Raw genomic sequence first — 17,138 nt, 5'->3', positions numbered from 1 at the left:
CCCCTGTGATGTTTTAGTACCTTTTGAGTCTTCGCTAAATTTTGACTGTCATATGACATCTACAACAAGTTGCCTCTAAAGCCAATTACAATACACCCCTACAGGGACTTATGTCACTTAATTGATTGTAACAACCAATTTATAATAATATACCCTCACTTATATTATAACAATTAATTAGACACACTAACCTAAACTCACAAAAAGATTTTTCAGCAATCGATCATTAGGGTACACAAGTTTAGACCCATAAAGAGATTTCAGCAACTCACTAAGCACACTGGCCTAGAACCACAGAGGGATTTCCAGTATCGCTTGCCTACACTAGTTTTTACAACTCACATAACAACAAATTCAATTTGGTAACCCCTATACCTCTACCAATTTCTAATATATTATTTTATACTATATTAGTATAATATATTAATATATTATATTAATATATTTTGTATGAAAATATATATTATTATAATATTTAAAATTGGTTTGAGATATGAGATTTTATCCGTCACACAACCCCTATTCCTAATAGTAAAGAAAAAAATCTCCCTATTGATTCAATAAATAAATCCCTTATCAATTCTTTCTCCTTATTAAAAAATAAATAGAGGATTTTAAAAAAAATAACGGAAAAATTTTCATAAAATTTGAATGAAAATGAGGTTTTTTGTTTGAAAAAAAATGGGTCTAGTTCAGGTTAAAAAAATAAGAAAACCAAACAAAAACAGTAAGCGAATATTGTATGTTTAGGCAAATTTTTGGTCAGTTTCCAACCCAGATCTAGAACTACACAGCGAATCCTTGAGTCGAAACCGAATCCACGTGTCAGAGTGACATGCGGTTAAGTGCAGTGGACCCGATACCATTTTATTGAGTCTACACATTGTTCCAACGATGGAGCGGGTATCTAAAACCGAATGCGAGAGCCAACATGCATATTAAGGCTAGCCATGATGGCTCCTCATCTTCCTCTGGACATAAAATGAACCAAAGAGTTTAAAGTCTCAATTACACCATAATGTTTTGATGGATTTTGACGAAACAAGAGGGTAAATACTTAGATTTGAGTCATCTTTCAAAATAATGCATCAATTTAAATACAAAATCACAATATTGCAATGAGAAAAATGATTAAAAAACATGATGCCCGTGGGTAAAAACATGAAATTATAAACCATTTCTTAATGAATTTTGATAAAACAATATGCAAAATGATTGTATTACGACAACCTATCTAAGTCATAAATCAATTTGAATGAAAAAAAATAAGAGAACAAATAACACAAATAAATTATGAGAAAATTAAATGTAAAACAAAAAATAGCCAAAATCATAACTTTGATACCATAAGAAATTTCTATGCCAAAATTAAATTAAAAATAAAATGAACAAAATGCACAAACCAATTTTACATGGTTCAGCTCTAAGAGCCTAATCCATGGGGTAAAGAAAGAGGGAGAAATTGTATTGAATTAGAGTGAATTTTTACCATCAACACAAGATTATTCATAGGCTAAAGAAGGATTATTTAATCCCTTAATTAAGGATTCCAATTTTATTAATTTAAGAAATAAAAAAACGAATCAAGATTTAAATTCTGAAATTTTAATTTCAAAATTAATTTAATTCCTCTTGGTTGTTAGGAGGAATGGCCAAAAGTTATAATTGAAGGGGAGAATGCAATTAGGGCGAAATGGAGAGTATTATGTTTATATTTGAAATTATCGAAATGTCCTTACGCTATTCAGATAATCAAATATGGGATAAGTCTATTCAATATCCATTCCAATTAATAACAGTAATTGGATATCTTACATGATTACGCGAATACCAACAAGAAAAAAAAAAAAAACAAAAAGCATGATCCATATAGGTTCCATTTAATAAAAGATAGTAAAAAATCAGAAAATCAGGTGAGATTGAAAGCCCTAACCTCATCCTTGACTTGTAGCGAAAGCATTCAATTTCATCGGGCGTTTCTTCCATCTTGATAGAAGAATATATATAAACGAGTAAGACTGTAATAGTTAATTTGTGAGCATCGCGTCAAAAAGAGGTAGACAACTGGGATAATGATATGGTCCCATTGTCTAAAGCAGCGACTCAGAACACTGGATCGGTATTCTCCCTGTACGGACATTGCTTCCGCTTTTTCAAATCCCTATCTCCTCCCCTGTCATCATCAAACCAATTTTTTTTTATTCCTTCCGAGCTTTCTCCCGTTTGTTCTTCGACCTGCGCTGACGCAAGAGATAAGAGCAGTCGGAGTTCTAGGAATCAAACGTGATTTGCACGAAAGAAAGCGAACGTCGAAAGAAACTTCGACCGGAATGTCTGCTTCCTGCTTTGGTTCCCTCTTTATTACTTTTTTCTAATTCGCAAAAGAAAGATAAGGAAAGACGTGGCACTTTTCTTCTTTTCGCATCTCTTCACAAGGTTGATGCCTTTAGTAAGTAAATTTTAATAAGTTAAAATATGACTTTTACACGTCATAAATAAAATAAAAACAAAATTTACTAATAAATTTGAGTAAAAAATGAAATTTTGTATGAAAATGAAATGTTTAAATTAATCCAGAAATGATTATGAATTTGTTTTTATTGTAAAGGTGGCGTAGCGGTGCAGGGTGTAATAGTGAGAGGGGTGAGTAAAGTGGAAAGCGTCTCTGGATGCTGGAACCCAATGCTAACGTGAGCGTCCGAGGCTGGAAGTGCCACGTCATTCAAAATCTTTTCCTCTGTCCTCGTGCCCCAACCCTGAAGCTTTCGCCCTTGGAGCCCTGCGCCAAGCCCAGACATTCCTTCTCGGCGAAGCCACCGTACACCGTAATTAGTATTTTCCTTCGCCCCTGCCCCAAAGCCCCAACATTCCTACTCGGCGAAGCCACCGTAATTAGTATTTTCCTTTTTCTTTCTTTTATTTTGCTCGGGATTGTATTACGTAATTACCCTCCTCTCCTCCGGTTTACGTTGTTAAAAAGTTTACAGACTCGGCGTTTGACCACGTAAATTCTGATGGGACGATAACGTCATTTCGCGACGGTCTTGATCTCAGGAATGCCCTCGCGGGATGGCCCCGCTTCAGTATAAATGTAACCAGCCCGCATCTGCCCCTTCTCGCCCAATGCAGTTGCTTCCGCTCGACCTGTTTCAAAGTCTCCTTCTCGGTCCTTACCCCTCTTCCTGTGTTCTCGTTTACCTTTCCCAAGCACACTCCTCCGCTTCGATCTCCTTCTACTTTCATTCCTGCGAATCGCAATGTCGGGTTCTGGTCGTGGCGGGCGCGGCGGCGGTCGACGGCAACAGTCGTACGATCAGAGAGGTCCTCCTCCTGGACGCAAGGCATCCGCCGGCGCCTCCTCTTCTTCTGGACTGTCGCGGGAATTTGACCAGCGACTCTCTATTGCACAACCTTCTCAGTTGCCTCCTCCTCGTACCCCTCTTCCTGCGCCGGGCCCGGTGACGTCTTCGTCGCACAAATATCCTCCCCTGCGTCCTGACTATGGGACGTTGGGAAAGAAATGTATCGTCCGGGCTAATCATTTCCTCATTAAGCTCTCTGATTCTAAGACTCTGTTCCATTATGACGTGAGATTCTCATACTCTGATCGGTCTATTTATCGTCGGCCATGGATGTAGAGTTGCTATGTTATCCATTTGGGTTAAGCATGATATGTTTCCTAGTATGATCAATTTGTTTTCCATCATGTCCTATGATTTTACTGTTTTCCATAGTCATTTTGTTCAGTATTTTCTTTTGCTTGAGTTCTGCCTGATTGTATTTGGCTCTGTGTATATTAGTGTTTTGGGTTTCTTGATCGGTGTGGTTTTTCTTCCCTTTGCTCTCTTCTAGTCATGGATTTTTATTTTATTTTTTAATTGGCTGGCCAGTGTTCTGAATGCTGCTATTTTTTATCTATATATCTCATGTTCGTAACCGTCTTAATGTTCTCTGTAATTTATTTTTTGGTTTTTCTTTGGTTTCTGTAAATTTTTGCACAGTTACAGTAACGGGCTTTGTCCTCTAGACATGGAACTCCATTCTAACTTATATTGTATCAATTTTTTTAGGTTTCTATCAAGCCCGAGATATCTTCTAGAGGCCTCAACAGAGCTGTGATGAGGCAGCTTGTGAATATGTACGGCGAGTCACATTTAGGCAGAAGACAACCTGTGTATGATGGTAGAAAGAGTCTCTACGCAGCTTCTCAGTTACCATTTGAATCCAAAGAGTTCTCTATTAAATTGGTAGACGAAGATGGCAGGGAACCTCGGTTTGTAATTGCCTCTCTTGTGCATGTTTACCTTTAGTTAGTTACCACATTGACTAGCCTTTACATTTCCAGAACGTTAATCATCAATAAATGTCTATTTGCGACTTGAAAATCTACATATGTTTTTGGCATTTGCAGGCGTGAGAGGGACTTTAAGGTGGCTATTAGGCTCGTTTCCAGGCCGGATTTGCATAATCTGATGCAGTTTCTGGCTGGTAGACAGAGGGATATTCCTCAGGAAACCATACAAGTCCTCGATATTGTCTTGAGAGAATCCCCTTCTCTCCGGTGATTTTCTCCGTTACCTATTTTTATTCATAATAAAGCTTATCATATGTCTAGTCCGATAACGCGTGCTTCGATGTACTTACTTTTTGCCTCCTAATATCCAGATACACTCCTCTTGGGAGATCATTCTTTTCTCGGGACTTTGGGCAACCTGAAATTTTAGGTGAAGGGCTCGAGTGTTGGCGGGGGTTCTATCAGAGTGTACGCCCCACCCAGATGGGTCTCACGGTCAATATTGGTATTGTTATATTTTTTGTGTATTTTATATATTTTTGGTGATCAGTATTTTAGGTCATAATCCTTTTTTTTTTTTTTTTGTAGATATGTCAGCTACAGCTTTTTATGAGCCAATCCTAGTGACTGAATTTGTCAAGAAATTGCTCAACAATTGGGATCGCAGGGGTCAAATGTCTGATAGTGAACGTGTGAAGGTCCAGTATTCTCTTAGTCTTATTAATAAACTTGACAGCCTGATCGTGTTTCAGTTGTCTTATTAATAACTTGACAGCCTGATCGAGTTTCAGTAGTCTTATTAATAAACTTGACAGCCTGATCTAGTTTCAGTCCATGTGGTAACTCTGCTCATTTCTGGTTTATGTGATCAGGTAAAGAAGGCATTAAGAAATGTCAAGGTTTATGCAACCCATCGTAATGATACAAGAAAATATAGAATTTCAGGGGTATCGGCTTTGCCTGCAAATGAAGTGAAGTAAGTTTATTATCTATTTGAATTTTCTTTTATTGGCTGGCTTCAACTTTAAACAGCTTTATTATTGAGATGCTACTGCTAATGATTAATTTGTAACATCTCGACATGGGAGTAATGTGACCTGTTTTTTTCAGATTTAATGATGAACAAGGCCGGTCAATCTCCGTTGTTCGCTACTTCTATGAGAGATACAATGTTCCTCTCGACTATGTGCAATGGCCTTGTCTTCAAGTGGGCAGTGATAGTAGGCCTACATATTTGCCTATGGAGGTATTTTTTATGCTGTTAACTTATGAATCCAACTCTTTGTTTTGCTTCGGGTTTTTTGGCTTTATCAACTAAGCATGAACATTTTAAGGATGTTTAGGTCTGCAAGATTGTTGAAGGGCAGAAATATGCAAGAAAGTTGAATGATAGGCAGATAACTGCAATTTTGAAAGCCACTTGCCAGCGTCCTAATATCAGAGAGGGAAACATACAGGAGGTGAAGTCATGTTTTTCTGTGTGTTTTTGCATATTTCTTCTGAAAAAGAGCTTTTTTGCCCTCTTCTGCAAAAAAACACATTTTTGGGTCCTTATAAGTGATCTAGGTGCCCTAATGTTCAAATCTTTTATTCTAGGTGTAAAAGATTTCCACTCGATACTGATCCTCATTTTTTTGCTATTTGTTCTTTGAAATGTTATCCCAGACTGTTGCTTATAACAATTACTCGGCAGACCAATATGCTAGAGAATTTGGCATGGAAATCAGTGACAGATTGACTGCAGTTGAAGCACGAGTCTTACCTCCACCTGAGGTAGCTGCTAAGATTAAGTACTTTGTATAACTCTTTTCCCTGAAGTATTCAGTGATCTGTATTGACGTCTAACACCTTGTGTTTATATCTTCAGCTCAAATATTTCGGAAATGGGCGAGAGGCCAGCTGCCGTCCATCCGTCGGCGCATGGAATATGATAAATAAAGTAGGTTGCTTTTTGTTGTGCTGCTCTAGAATTGGTTCTCTAGCTGATGTATTCCTTAGTCTTATGTGGTGTGTGTGGTCCAGAAAATGGTCAACGGTGCGAAAGTTGACTACTGGGTCTGCCTGAATTTTTCTAAACATGCTACAAATACAGTTGATACGTTCTGTCAAGAGTTGGTCAACATGTGTATCAATATTGGAATGGTAACCTTCCCATTTTCCTTTGAAGCTTACAAATTATGCATTTTTATGAATTCATCAGTTCCTTGAAAGGAATTTGTTTTTGTTTTTTAAACTTGAAAAGAATTCCAATCAATCTAGCTTTCTGATTTTTGACAGACGTTTGAGAGCAAGGCACCCTTTGTCCCAATCATTTCTTCTCGCCCTTATAGAATTGACGTTGCCTTGAAAGACGTGGAGAAACGGTGTACAGCAAGACTAGTAAGCATGGGAATTAAAAATGGAAAGCTTCCACTTGTGATTATTATTTTGCCTGAAATGAGTGGCTCCTATGGTAGGTGCTTGAGTGTGATTATCCAAATTTGACAAAATGCAAACTCTCATATGTGATCCTATATCTTTGCTTCTTTATCTTCTTTATAGGGACAATTAAACGTGTTTGTGAAACAGAGTTAGGGATAGTTTCACAATGCTGTCAGCCTAAGCATGTATCTCAGGGTAAGAAACAATACTTAGAGAATGTGGCCTTGAAAATTAATGTAAAGGTATGTACCTTCGAGTCTTCAATTGATAAAGTAGCTATTACAGTACTTCAGTACTGCTTGAATGATGTGATTATCTATGACAATGTGGGTAGTTTGGTGGAAGAAACACTGTTCTTGTGGATGCCCTTGCTCGAAGAATTCCGTTAGTTACAGATTATCCTACCATCATTTTTGGTGCCGATGTTACTCATCCAGCACCTGGGGAGGATTCTAGTCCATCCATAGCTGCTGTATGTTGTCATTTAACATTGTAACCATAAATATATCTGTTGATTTATTTTATCTGTTTCTCCTCATTCAAGGTAACTTTTTGTTCATAGGTCGTTGCATCAATGGATTGGCCAGAGATAACGAAGTACAGGTGTCTTCTCTCTTTGCAGCCACACAGGGTTGAGATTATTCAAGATCTTTACACAGTTGAAAATGATCCCCAGAAGGGTGTTGTATCTGGTGGTTTGATCAGGTGATCTCTTATATGCTAATTACTTGTTCAGAAACGAGGTGTTGGATGCAGCCATTACAAGAAATTTTCTGGATTTTGCAGGGATCAATTGCGGGCATACTATAGAGCAATTGGGCAGAAGCCTGGCCGAATAATTTTTTATAGGTAAATGGTGGTTTTGGAATCTGAGTGACAGAATTATTGAGTACTGCATGTCTGATTTAAAAAACTGAGCTGTACTGATCTGTATCTGCTGATAGCTTCACACTGGCCTCCAAAAACTGATTCATAAGTACTAGTAATGAAACCATGCTAAGTTAATTCTGGTGTCTAGTCTTTCTTGCACACTAACACCTTCTGTTTAATGATGTTCAGAGATGGAGTTAGTGAAGGCCAATTTAGTCAAGTCCTGTTTGAAGAGGTTGACGCTATTCACAAGGTGAAGAAAATGTTTTAGAATTTCCATTTGTTTGTCACTAGTATGTCTTACGTATGCTCTTCTATCCAGGCATGCGCCTCCTTACAGGAGGGTTATCTCCCACCTGTTACTTTTGTTGTTGTTCAAAAGCGGCACCATACTCGTCTCTTTCCTGCTGATCACAGGAACCGGGACCTGACTGATAGAAGTGGCAACATATTGCCAGGTAATTGACTGAGTAGAATCTTAATTAATAAATTCACTGGTGCTGTATGAGGTAACAGATGGATTAGGACCCTGTCAACAGGAACTGTTGTGGATACAACTATTTGTCATCCAACAGAGTTTGATTTCTACCTCTGCAGCCATGCTGGAATACAGGTAATTGCGATTTCACCTTTTATAATCGTGTTGTTCATGTTGACACTAGAATAATTGTTCTTACTGTGGTTTTTCAGGGCACTAGTCGGCCTACTCACTACCATGTATTATGGGATGAGAATGGGTTTAGAGCTGATTCCTTGCAAACTCTGACTAACAGCCTCTGCTACACGTAAGCATATTTTCTTTTGTGTGCCATATGTGTAATTTTTTTGGCATATTCTCAATAAAGGATTTCTTTCTCTGGTTGTAAGGAAAAAATGTGATCGAGTATAATATTTTTTTTTATGAGAAATAACAATTCCTGCTCGCAGGTTTGCCCGGTGTACGAGATCTGTTTCTATAGGTGAGTTACCAGTTTTCTCTTAATCATAAATTTGTTATGGGTGTTGGAAGTAGCTTAGCTTACGGTATTTTTAAGTATTGGGATGTATCATTTAGCTTGTAGCAGTGTTAATCTTATTTGGTGGCCAAGAATAATAGTACTTGGTACAATGGGTGGGTGGTTTCTGATGGAATGGTGGCTGTCTGTAAAAACTTGTGCAGTACCTCCGGCATACTATGCGCATCTGGGGGCTTCCAGGGCACGATACTACATGGAAGGAGATTTCTCAGACAGTGGTAGTGGTAGTGGGGGAGCAGCAGGCGCAAGAGTAAGAGCTCTTCCCCAAGTAAAAGACAATGTCAAGGCGGTGATGTTTTTTTGCTGAAACCCCAGGGTGGGGTCCCAACAGTATTACTTATACACCCCCAAGTATAGCATAAGTCTATGACATCTGAAGATAAATGTTTTTTGTTCGTTATTTGTGATGGCTGTCTTTTATGAGCCTGTTATATTTTGTACTCCCAAGTGCTTTATGATTGGGAATTTATGCTTTTGTAAAGGATGTTGACCTTAATGCGCGTGTTTTAAATTATGTCCTCTTCATCACATCTTTTATAGAGTGTCGAGGATTGTGATGAAAGAATTATGTTTTGAGCTCAGCTCAGAAAGTACAGACTGGGAATGAATTTTAGAAGCTCACGATATCCTATGCAATGAGACCCTACACCATTGCAAAAGAATTGAACTACAATAAAAGCCAACGGTTCCTATTCTTGTAAAAAGAGAAAACAAACATCGTCAAAGTTTAACTCTACAGATTGCCGGAACCAGTAACTACAATCAGAACCTCGAAAAATGCATTCTATAGGGCTTTTTCTACTTTGTCAGTTCACGGCGACTTCAGATGACAAATAATTGGTGTGGAGACCGTCCTGGCCACCACTTCCACTGCTTACTTTGGCCATTGACAATTCCACATCAGTAGCAACTCTTAAGTTGTTCATTGCCGTTATTTTAGCAGCAAGTTCAAGCCGTAGGGGGGAGGAAGGTTGTATTGAAATAAGAAGAATAAATAATTTCTCTATGTTTTACATGGGTTTAGAGTTATAAGTTAAAACAATCTCAACTTCTCTCATCCTTATCTCTATCTCTATCATGTCACCACAAGATAAGAGCTCCGAGATGAGAGTCCAATCTTGGCCTTCAAGAAGAGGAAGCATGTTTGGGGAAGAGGTTTGGTGAGAGGGCACTGGTGAAACCCTTTGGTAACTAAACGAGCCTTATACCTATCAATAAAGTCATCAGAAAGATATTTAGTACGAATAATCAATTTGCAACCAACCGGATTCTGTGAGGGATCCGAAGGAACAAGTTCCCATGTCCCGTTCCAAACAAGAGCATCATACTCATCAAACATAGCCTAACACCATTTGGGATCGGTGAGAGCTTGAGTTACGATTGTAGGTTCATGGTTGACAGATGCAGGAACCTGGGTTGTGAGGTTTAGTTTTTGGATCAGCTTATAAATGTTGTTTTTGGATTTGGTGACAATAACACGGGGAGGAGAGGAAGCAGGTAAGGATGATGGGTGTGGGTCAGCCGATGTAGGAGTGTGGTGTGAAGTGGGGTGTGGTAGTGGACGAGGGTGAGGTGTGAGGTCGTGAACAGGGCTTGCAGAGGGCATAGTGATTGTAGTTGCAGATGATGTGCCGGTAACGGGGAGAAAGGACATAGATGAATACCAGTGGGAGAGTGTGTCAGACGAGGGACAGTCAAGATGAGACTGAAGTGAAGTAAAGTGAAGGGGAAGATAGACTCAACAAATTTAACATGACGCGACACATAAAGACAAGAGGTATTGGGGTCAAGACATAGATAGACACTTTGAGTGATAGAGTACCCTAGAAAAAACACAAAGAGAAGAATGTGGAGTGAGTTTGTGGGAGGAGTATGGCCAGAGTCACGGATAACAAAGACAACCAAAACTACGGAGTTTAGAGTAGTTAGGAAGGTTGCTAAAAAGTTTGGCATATGGTGAAAGAAGACTAAGCGTGGGTATAGGTAGACGGTTGATGAGATAGACAAATTGGAGAAGGCATATGACCAGTAAGAGAGAGGAATAGAGGCATGAGAAATAAGAGACAAACCTATTTTGACAATATGACGATGTCGTCGTTCAAAATATCCATTGTGTTCAGATGTATGGGGAGGAGATGTAAGTTGAGCCCCCCTCATTATCAGAATAAAGTGTCTTAATCCGTTTACCAAATAAGTTTTTAACGATAGACTTAAATCAGATAAAGATATCAAATACTTGTGATTTTTGTTTGAGAGGGTTAAACTATATATACTTTTTAAAATGATAAAAAAATTACATAATATTTGAAATTATCAATAAAATGAATTGGAGGTGTCTACATCCGAGAATATAATATCAAAAGGGGAAGGATAGACAAGAGTGGAGTGGGAAAATGGTAATTTGTGACTTTTATTGCATTGACAAGAATTACAAGTAAAATTAAAATTCAAGGCTGTGATAAATCTAACTGAAAAGTGAACATGATGTGCCGCAGAATTGGAGACGATGATGACATGCAGACAAAGTGGTCTTGATATTGGAGAAAACAATTATTGGTGAATACTAGACTTGGGACGATGGCCATTCGTACACATCATCCTTAATTTGACCTTGCAAAAGTGTTACCCCCGTACGAAAATCCTTCACACGAAAAGAAGTAGGTAAGAATTCAATGGAAATATAATTAGTGTGATAAAATTGAGAAATAAAAATAAGATTCTTTAACATTGTAGGAACACAAAGAGCGTTGTTTAATGAAAATTTTCAAGAGGGTGTAGAGAGAGATTTGTAACCAGTATGAGTTATAGGAAGTCCGTGTCATCACCAATCATAATTTCATCAGTGTCGTCATAAGGAGTATGAAGAGAGAGATGACTCAAGTCGGTGGTAACATGGTGTGATGCTCCATTGTCGAGAAGCCAATAAGAACTAGTAGGAGAGGTGGTGGTTGCAAGATGTGCTCGTGGTTGCCATGATGTCGAAGGGCGAAGTTGCCAGTGAAAGGGGTAGTGAGCAACTAGGGAAGGGTGACAAAGATTGTTGCATCTGGCGAAAAATAGGATATTGTCCTTTTTTCCCAGCATAACTGGCAACGACCGATGCTAAGATCGACGATTCGGAGTGACAATGTTGTGGAGACCCGAGGCAATACCTGGTTGTGGGCGGTATGAGGCCGCCCCTTATTTTCGATGATTACGATTATCTGACTTGCCGGAATTGGAGCGAGAATTGGTAGGATTTGTAGAGGCCGAAAATTGAGAGGAGTGAACTTGTTGGACACGTAGCGAGACTTCTTTGTTGATGAATTTTTCATGCAGATCATCAAAAGATATTGGCAAGTCAAGACCATTGATAATATCAACATGTGGTTTGTACTCATCGTCGAACCCATCCAAAATTTTCTCAGTGAGATCCTCTGGATCCACAGGCTTTCCTAGGGCCACCAGTTCATCAGCATGCGTTATAATAAACTGCATATATGCAGAAATTGTTTGAGACCCCTTACTGGCATGTTTGAGTTGCTCGATCTGTTTGATGTGACCACGCGAAGGCCGAGCATAAGTCCTAGTCAAAATGTTTCAAGCTTCATGATAGGTTTTTGATTGAGTGATAAGCAGAATAAGAGAAGGCATGAGAGAACCGACAAAATCATAAAAAATCAGTTTATCCTGATGAAGCCAGGAAGTGTATTCAGGATTGGGAGTGATAAGATTATTGACTATCTTTGTGGGTGAAGGCACAATATAAGAATAATTAATGAGCAGATCATAGCCAAAAAGAATAGCCTTCATCTGAACCTTCTAGCTAAAATAATTGGTGGAGGAGGGTTTGACCGCATTGTGGATGTATAGTACTGTAAGCGGTGTGTTTGGGTTATGGGCATTGGGAATAGTGATTCGAGTATCTACAGGTGTCATGAGAATAAAATCAACTGTTGGAGCTTTTTTTTTTTTTTTGGGCACATGATGGGTCCTACCACAGCTGCCATTCGTTGTGTATACTACATCTGCAGTTGGGCTCTCCTGTCCTCCTTTCTCATAGCAATAGCCACATATAAAGGCTTTCGATAGAACATATATCCTATATGAGAAAATGCAAAGGTTCAGATGGGATTGAGGGTTGCAATAGAGGAACACTTTATTGAAGGTCTAAAATAAACACAAAACATGGTAAAAAAAAATCATGGAACAAGTCTTTCTTTTGTAATTAAAACAACACAATAAAATGCTTTAATTATCATGTAAGGTGCTCACAGCCTTATGAATGACTCAGGTAAAGAAACGTGAAAAAGAGTTCCAAAAATGAAAATGCACACACAAAACAAGATGAAAAGAACAAAGAGAGTAACGATTAAAAGGAAGAAAAGAACACGCAGACGGAAATAAGTGGAGTAGGGGGAGTATTACTGTCTTGGGCGGAAATATAGTTGACGTAGCCATATTCCAGCGACCGACCAGTGATGGAGTCCCGACAAACTCTGACGGAGCCGATAGCACCAATTTCGGAGAACGATTGGAAAAGGTCGCCGTCTGTAATGTCAGGATGCAAATCTCCGACATAGAGGGACGCAGGTGCCGGCACCGACGGATACACCGCCATTGTCGCTCAAATCCAACAGGGAAAAAGAAGCAGAATGGGAGAAAAAGGAGGAGTAAAGGAGAAAGGATCCCCGTATTGGTCAAGAAGAAAACGAGTTGGAGAGAACGAGGGTTTGAGAAAGAAAAAAAACGGCGAGAGAGGAGAGCGGGGAGGGAGGGAGTGGGATTTGCATGGGCGCGAGAGTTGGGGAAGAAAATAGAGCGACCCAGTCGGCTCTGTCACCTTCTGGAGGAGAATCGAAGTATTAAGGTAGTAGGCTAATCATTAGTGGTTTCTCGATACTCTACTTTAATCCGTCTTATTATAAAAACTCCTCGAACCTGCCTATATGGGATTGGATTTACGCGAGATCGGGTTTTAGTAGGGTTTATATCATCAGGTCGGGATCGAGTTTGACAATTTGGATATTTTTCCAATTTTGATGTCGGGCTTGGAGATAAAAATTACAGTTCATATGGCTTCTTTGATTATAGCTTAGTTGTACTTTTTGTTCATTCAGTAGGCCCAGTGTAAAATAAGGTTTGGCATATGTTTGTCAAGATTAATGGAAAATGAGGAGATTTCATCGAGGGAGGAAATGAATCCCGAAAACTCTTATTTGATTTCGTCTTCTGGTTAGTGGAAACCCACTTAGCATGGAGCCACTGGATGAAAGACAAGGTTTGTCTCTTTCTCGAGCCAGTAATCATCACCCCACCCATTCTCTCGTTCTGCTTCCGGAGTCGCTCCAAGAACAGAGGATCTCCACTGCAACCACGTACTGGAAACAATTTATGATCAGTATCCCATCAACATCTACTTTTGCAACCATCGGGGCTGAAAACAGCATTTGCACACAGACAGGTTTTCCGTTATCACGTAAGCCATCCAAGAAGGCTCCGACACGACAGTTTGCGGGGCTTTTCGTTCATGAGAGATCACCCTCTGGTTTCTCTAAGAAGTAGAGGAGAAGAGAGAAGAACCGAAAACATGTAAAAGAGATACTTGAAACAATCTCCTTGGCCATGACTTCTTAGAGGAGAGAAAGCTAGGGAGAAGAAGTTGTCCCTGATTGTCTACCTTCTCAGCCATCCGTATGTCTATATGGGATAATCTCATTTTTTCTCCTATATTTAATTATTTTTTAAGAAATAAATGTAATATAAAGCCAAACTGATTTAATGCTTGTTAGGTAGTGGAAATCATCAATACGTGGGACATTGTTATTCACTCTGAAGAAGATTGCTTTATTATTTCATTAAATCTTGCTTCTTGAAGTTCAAAAAGGGGATGGCGATTTGCTGATCGTTATATTACTTTCCGATCTTTGCTTTCTCCTCGTTATAGGTATTATTTGCAGAAAGTTGTTCATTCCACATTTACCTCTCTTTTGAACTAGATCATGCAATCTTTCTATCTTTTTGAGTAAATTACGTTTCAGATTTGATGGTTTGCTATTGTAGTTTAGATATGAAGAATCAAAATAGTGATTGTAATTTTCCACACACTGTTTCGAATTCAGTTCATCTGCAATTCGAACAAAACTCTATTAGACGGTTTTCTAACTGTTAGTTAGGTGACCCATCGCTTGGTGTTCTTGGTGGCTTCTTTTGATGGAAAAGAGGAGTATAAGAAAGAGTCTAGTCTAGCAGAAGCATGCCTAGACGTTGCCATCGATGAGCCTCAGCAATAGACGAGACACTTTGTTCGTCGAAAATTGACACCATGTCAAGAGGTACATTATTCATGAGTTTCATTTACGTTTTTTTGAAAAATTCATGATATTAGTAATCCTACATTTGGTATCAGAGCAACTCTCTATGATATGACTTTATCTTCGTGGAGAGTGATGATATGTGCGTACTTTATGAGCACCGACACTATGAAGCCAACCAGTGTCTCACCTTGGCGCTACACAACGGCCAATGTTGCCGTCGAAATCTGGCATTGAAGCCGTGACGGAGGCCGGCTATGAGCGACGATAGACGACTCCCTTCGTCCGTTGCGTTCTCGGGCCTCTGCCACAAAAGAAAGTCGGTGGCCGCTGCGGGGTGCGCCAGTGATGCTGACGATGGCCGCTGATGTCCGACGTCGGGAGGTTGACGTTCGACAGGGGACCGACAATGGAAGCCATCGAGTGCACCCTCTGCGCGTGGCTGGAGGTTGAAGACGACCTCCAGTGCGCAAAAATAAAAAAAATGAAACTTATGGTTTAAGTTTCATTTAAATAACGAGTCAATTCAGTTGTGTCGAGTCTTCTAAGAGAAGACCGAGCCGACTTGGTTCTCAAAATAATTTTTTACATTCACAGGGATTTGTATCTGCACGCTTAATTAAGTTCTGGTGCTAGTGACCAATAGGCCTACTAGCCATCATGTGTTATTGTTGGATATACATTTGATATATAAATAAATTGTAGTATCTGTTTTTATGCAATTTCAATTCATATAAATTAAATAGTTGTGTGTGCACATATAGTTGTATACTATGCATACTTTGTTGGATTTTTTAATTATGAAAAAAATTATTTGTGTTTTATGCATACCTCATTTTTATGCATATTATAAGAAATTAATAATTGACATCAATTTTAGTCAATTATTTTTATGTTATATTTTTTGTATACATTTGAATAATTGAGTAATTACCACACCATTTTTAATTATGAAAATGTCTAGTGACATTAAGTTTAGTCACATAAAATTAATGACATAAAAATTTGTGATTAATCATGGAGATATAATAATTTAACCCCACATGGTAAATGTTATATTTAAGTGATTACTCGGGATGGAAAAGAAATATTAAAAAATAATCTAGTTGCCCACAGGCCTAGAATATTCCTTTATAAACAAATTTTTGGGTCCCATTATAAAGAGACATAAATCGCATATGTTATAATCTAAGGCCACATGAAATATTATAATGACAGGCTGATTTATTTGTTTAAATTATTTACATGGGTAAATATTCAAAAAAATTGGCTTCATTACATGTTTAGTAAGTTTGTTGTTTATTTTACAGTTCTTCAAACTGTCTATCCCAAACTTTGATTCCTCTATTATTCCCCTGAATGGAGAAACTTATATTGAGTAGAAGGAGAAAATTCTCTTGTTATTAGGGTGCATGGATCTTGACTTGGCACTTCAAGTGGAGGAACCTTCAAATCTCATGGAATCCAGTACCCAAATTTAGAAAACATCATTTGAACTTTGGGAGCGATCCAATCGATTAAGTTTGATGTTTATTAAGTTTCCTATTGGGAAGAGTATTCTGTTATGGAAAAACAATGATAATAAAGTAATCACGCACGACACAAAATTTACGTGGTTCGGCAAATTGCCTACATCCATGGGAGTTGCAGAGGATTTTATTATGTTGAGGAATCATAATTCAAAAATGGGACCAGTGTCGTCCTAGAAAGTCCCACGGTCTCTCTCTTCTTCCTCTCACAGTGGCGCACAATGACGCACTGCTACAGCAAGCCCGAGAGTACTCTGTATGCAACTCTCTTTTTGTAAGTCCCGAGCCTCTCTTCTTTCGACAACAGTGTCAAACAACAGCACCGGAATGACGCAGATCCAGAAGTTCGAGAGAGATGCCCAATTTCTGTGTGTCCCAAGAGCTCCTCTGTTACGGCAACAACGTTGCCCTTCTCGAGCCTTCTCTCTTCAGGCGACGACGTCGCCCTTCTCGAGCCTGTCTTGTATCCGAGAGCTTCTCTGTTCACACACCTCTCTCTGTAAGTCCCGAGAGATGAGATAAAATCAACATGAGGGAAACTTGATTTTTCCCTTTGTAGTACACGCCAAAGCAAATAAAGAATTTGAAAAATCCCCTCTATGTCCTACTCAAGTGTTGTGGGCAAAACTCCACAGTACTCAACATATTCGTGGATCCATTTCAGAATGTGCTAAAGCCAAGGAATATCTTCAAGTTATTCAGGAACAGTTTGAGA

General features: G+C 38.9%; 1 protein-coding gene across 1 annotated transcript; it reads left to right on the top strand.

Annotated features, from left to right (window-relative positions):
* Window positions 1–3,133: 3,133 nt before the first annotated feature.
* LOC137949509 (protein argonaute MEL1-like) lies at window positions 3,134–9,222 on the top strand. The gene is made up of 22 exons (XM_068795571.1): window positions 3,134–3,587; window positions 4,071–4,273; window positions 4,412–4,561; window positions 4,666–4,799; window positions 4,883–4,992; window positions 5,167–5,270; window positions 5,405–5,540; window positions 5,638–5,754; window positions 5,960–6,067; window positions 6,162–6,233; window positions 6,317–6,436; window positions 6,572–6,746; window positions 6,836–6,957; window positions 7,050–7,187; window positions 7,278–7,420; window positions 7,502–7,564; window positions 7,775–7,838; window positions 7,908–8,043; window positions 8,125–8,198; window positions 8,276–8,370; window positions 8,513–8,544; window positions 8,745–9,222. Exons 1-22 carry the CDS (start codon window positions 3,258–3,260, stop codon window positions 8,906–8,908), a joined length of 2,790 nt encoding a protein of 929 aa, XP_068651672.1. The 5' UTR covers window positions 3,134–3,257; the 3' UTR covers window positions 8,909–9,222.
* The last annotated feature ends 7,916 nt before the right edge of the window (window positions 9,223–17,138 follow it).

The sequence above is a fragment of the Aristolochia californica genome, unplaced genomic scaffold (genome assembly GCF_029961685.1).
Source record: "Aristolochia californica isolate CCGP_79_NKW_82.1479 unplaced genomic scaffold, dmAriCali1.0.hap1 SCAF_14, whole genome shotgun sequence".
Classification (NCBI taxonomy): Eukaryota; Viridiplantae; Streptophyta; class Magnoliopsida; order Piperales; family Aristolochiaceae; genus Aristolochia; species Aristolochia californica.
This window is presented reverse-complemented; position numbering and strand designations above follow the sequence as displayed.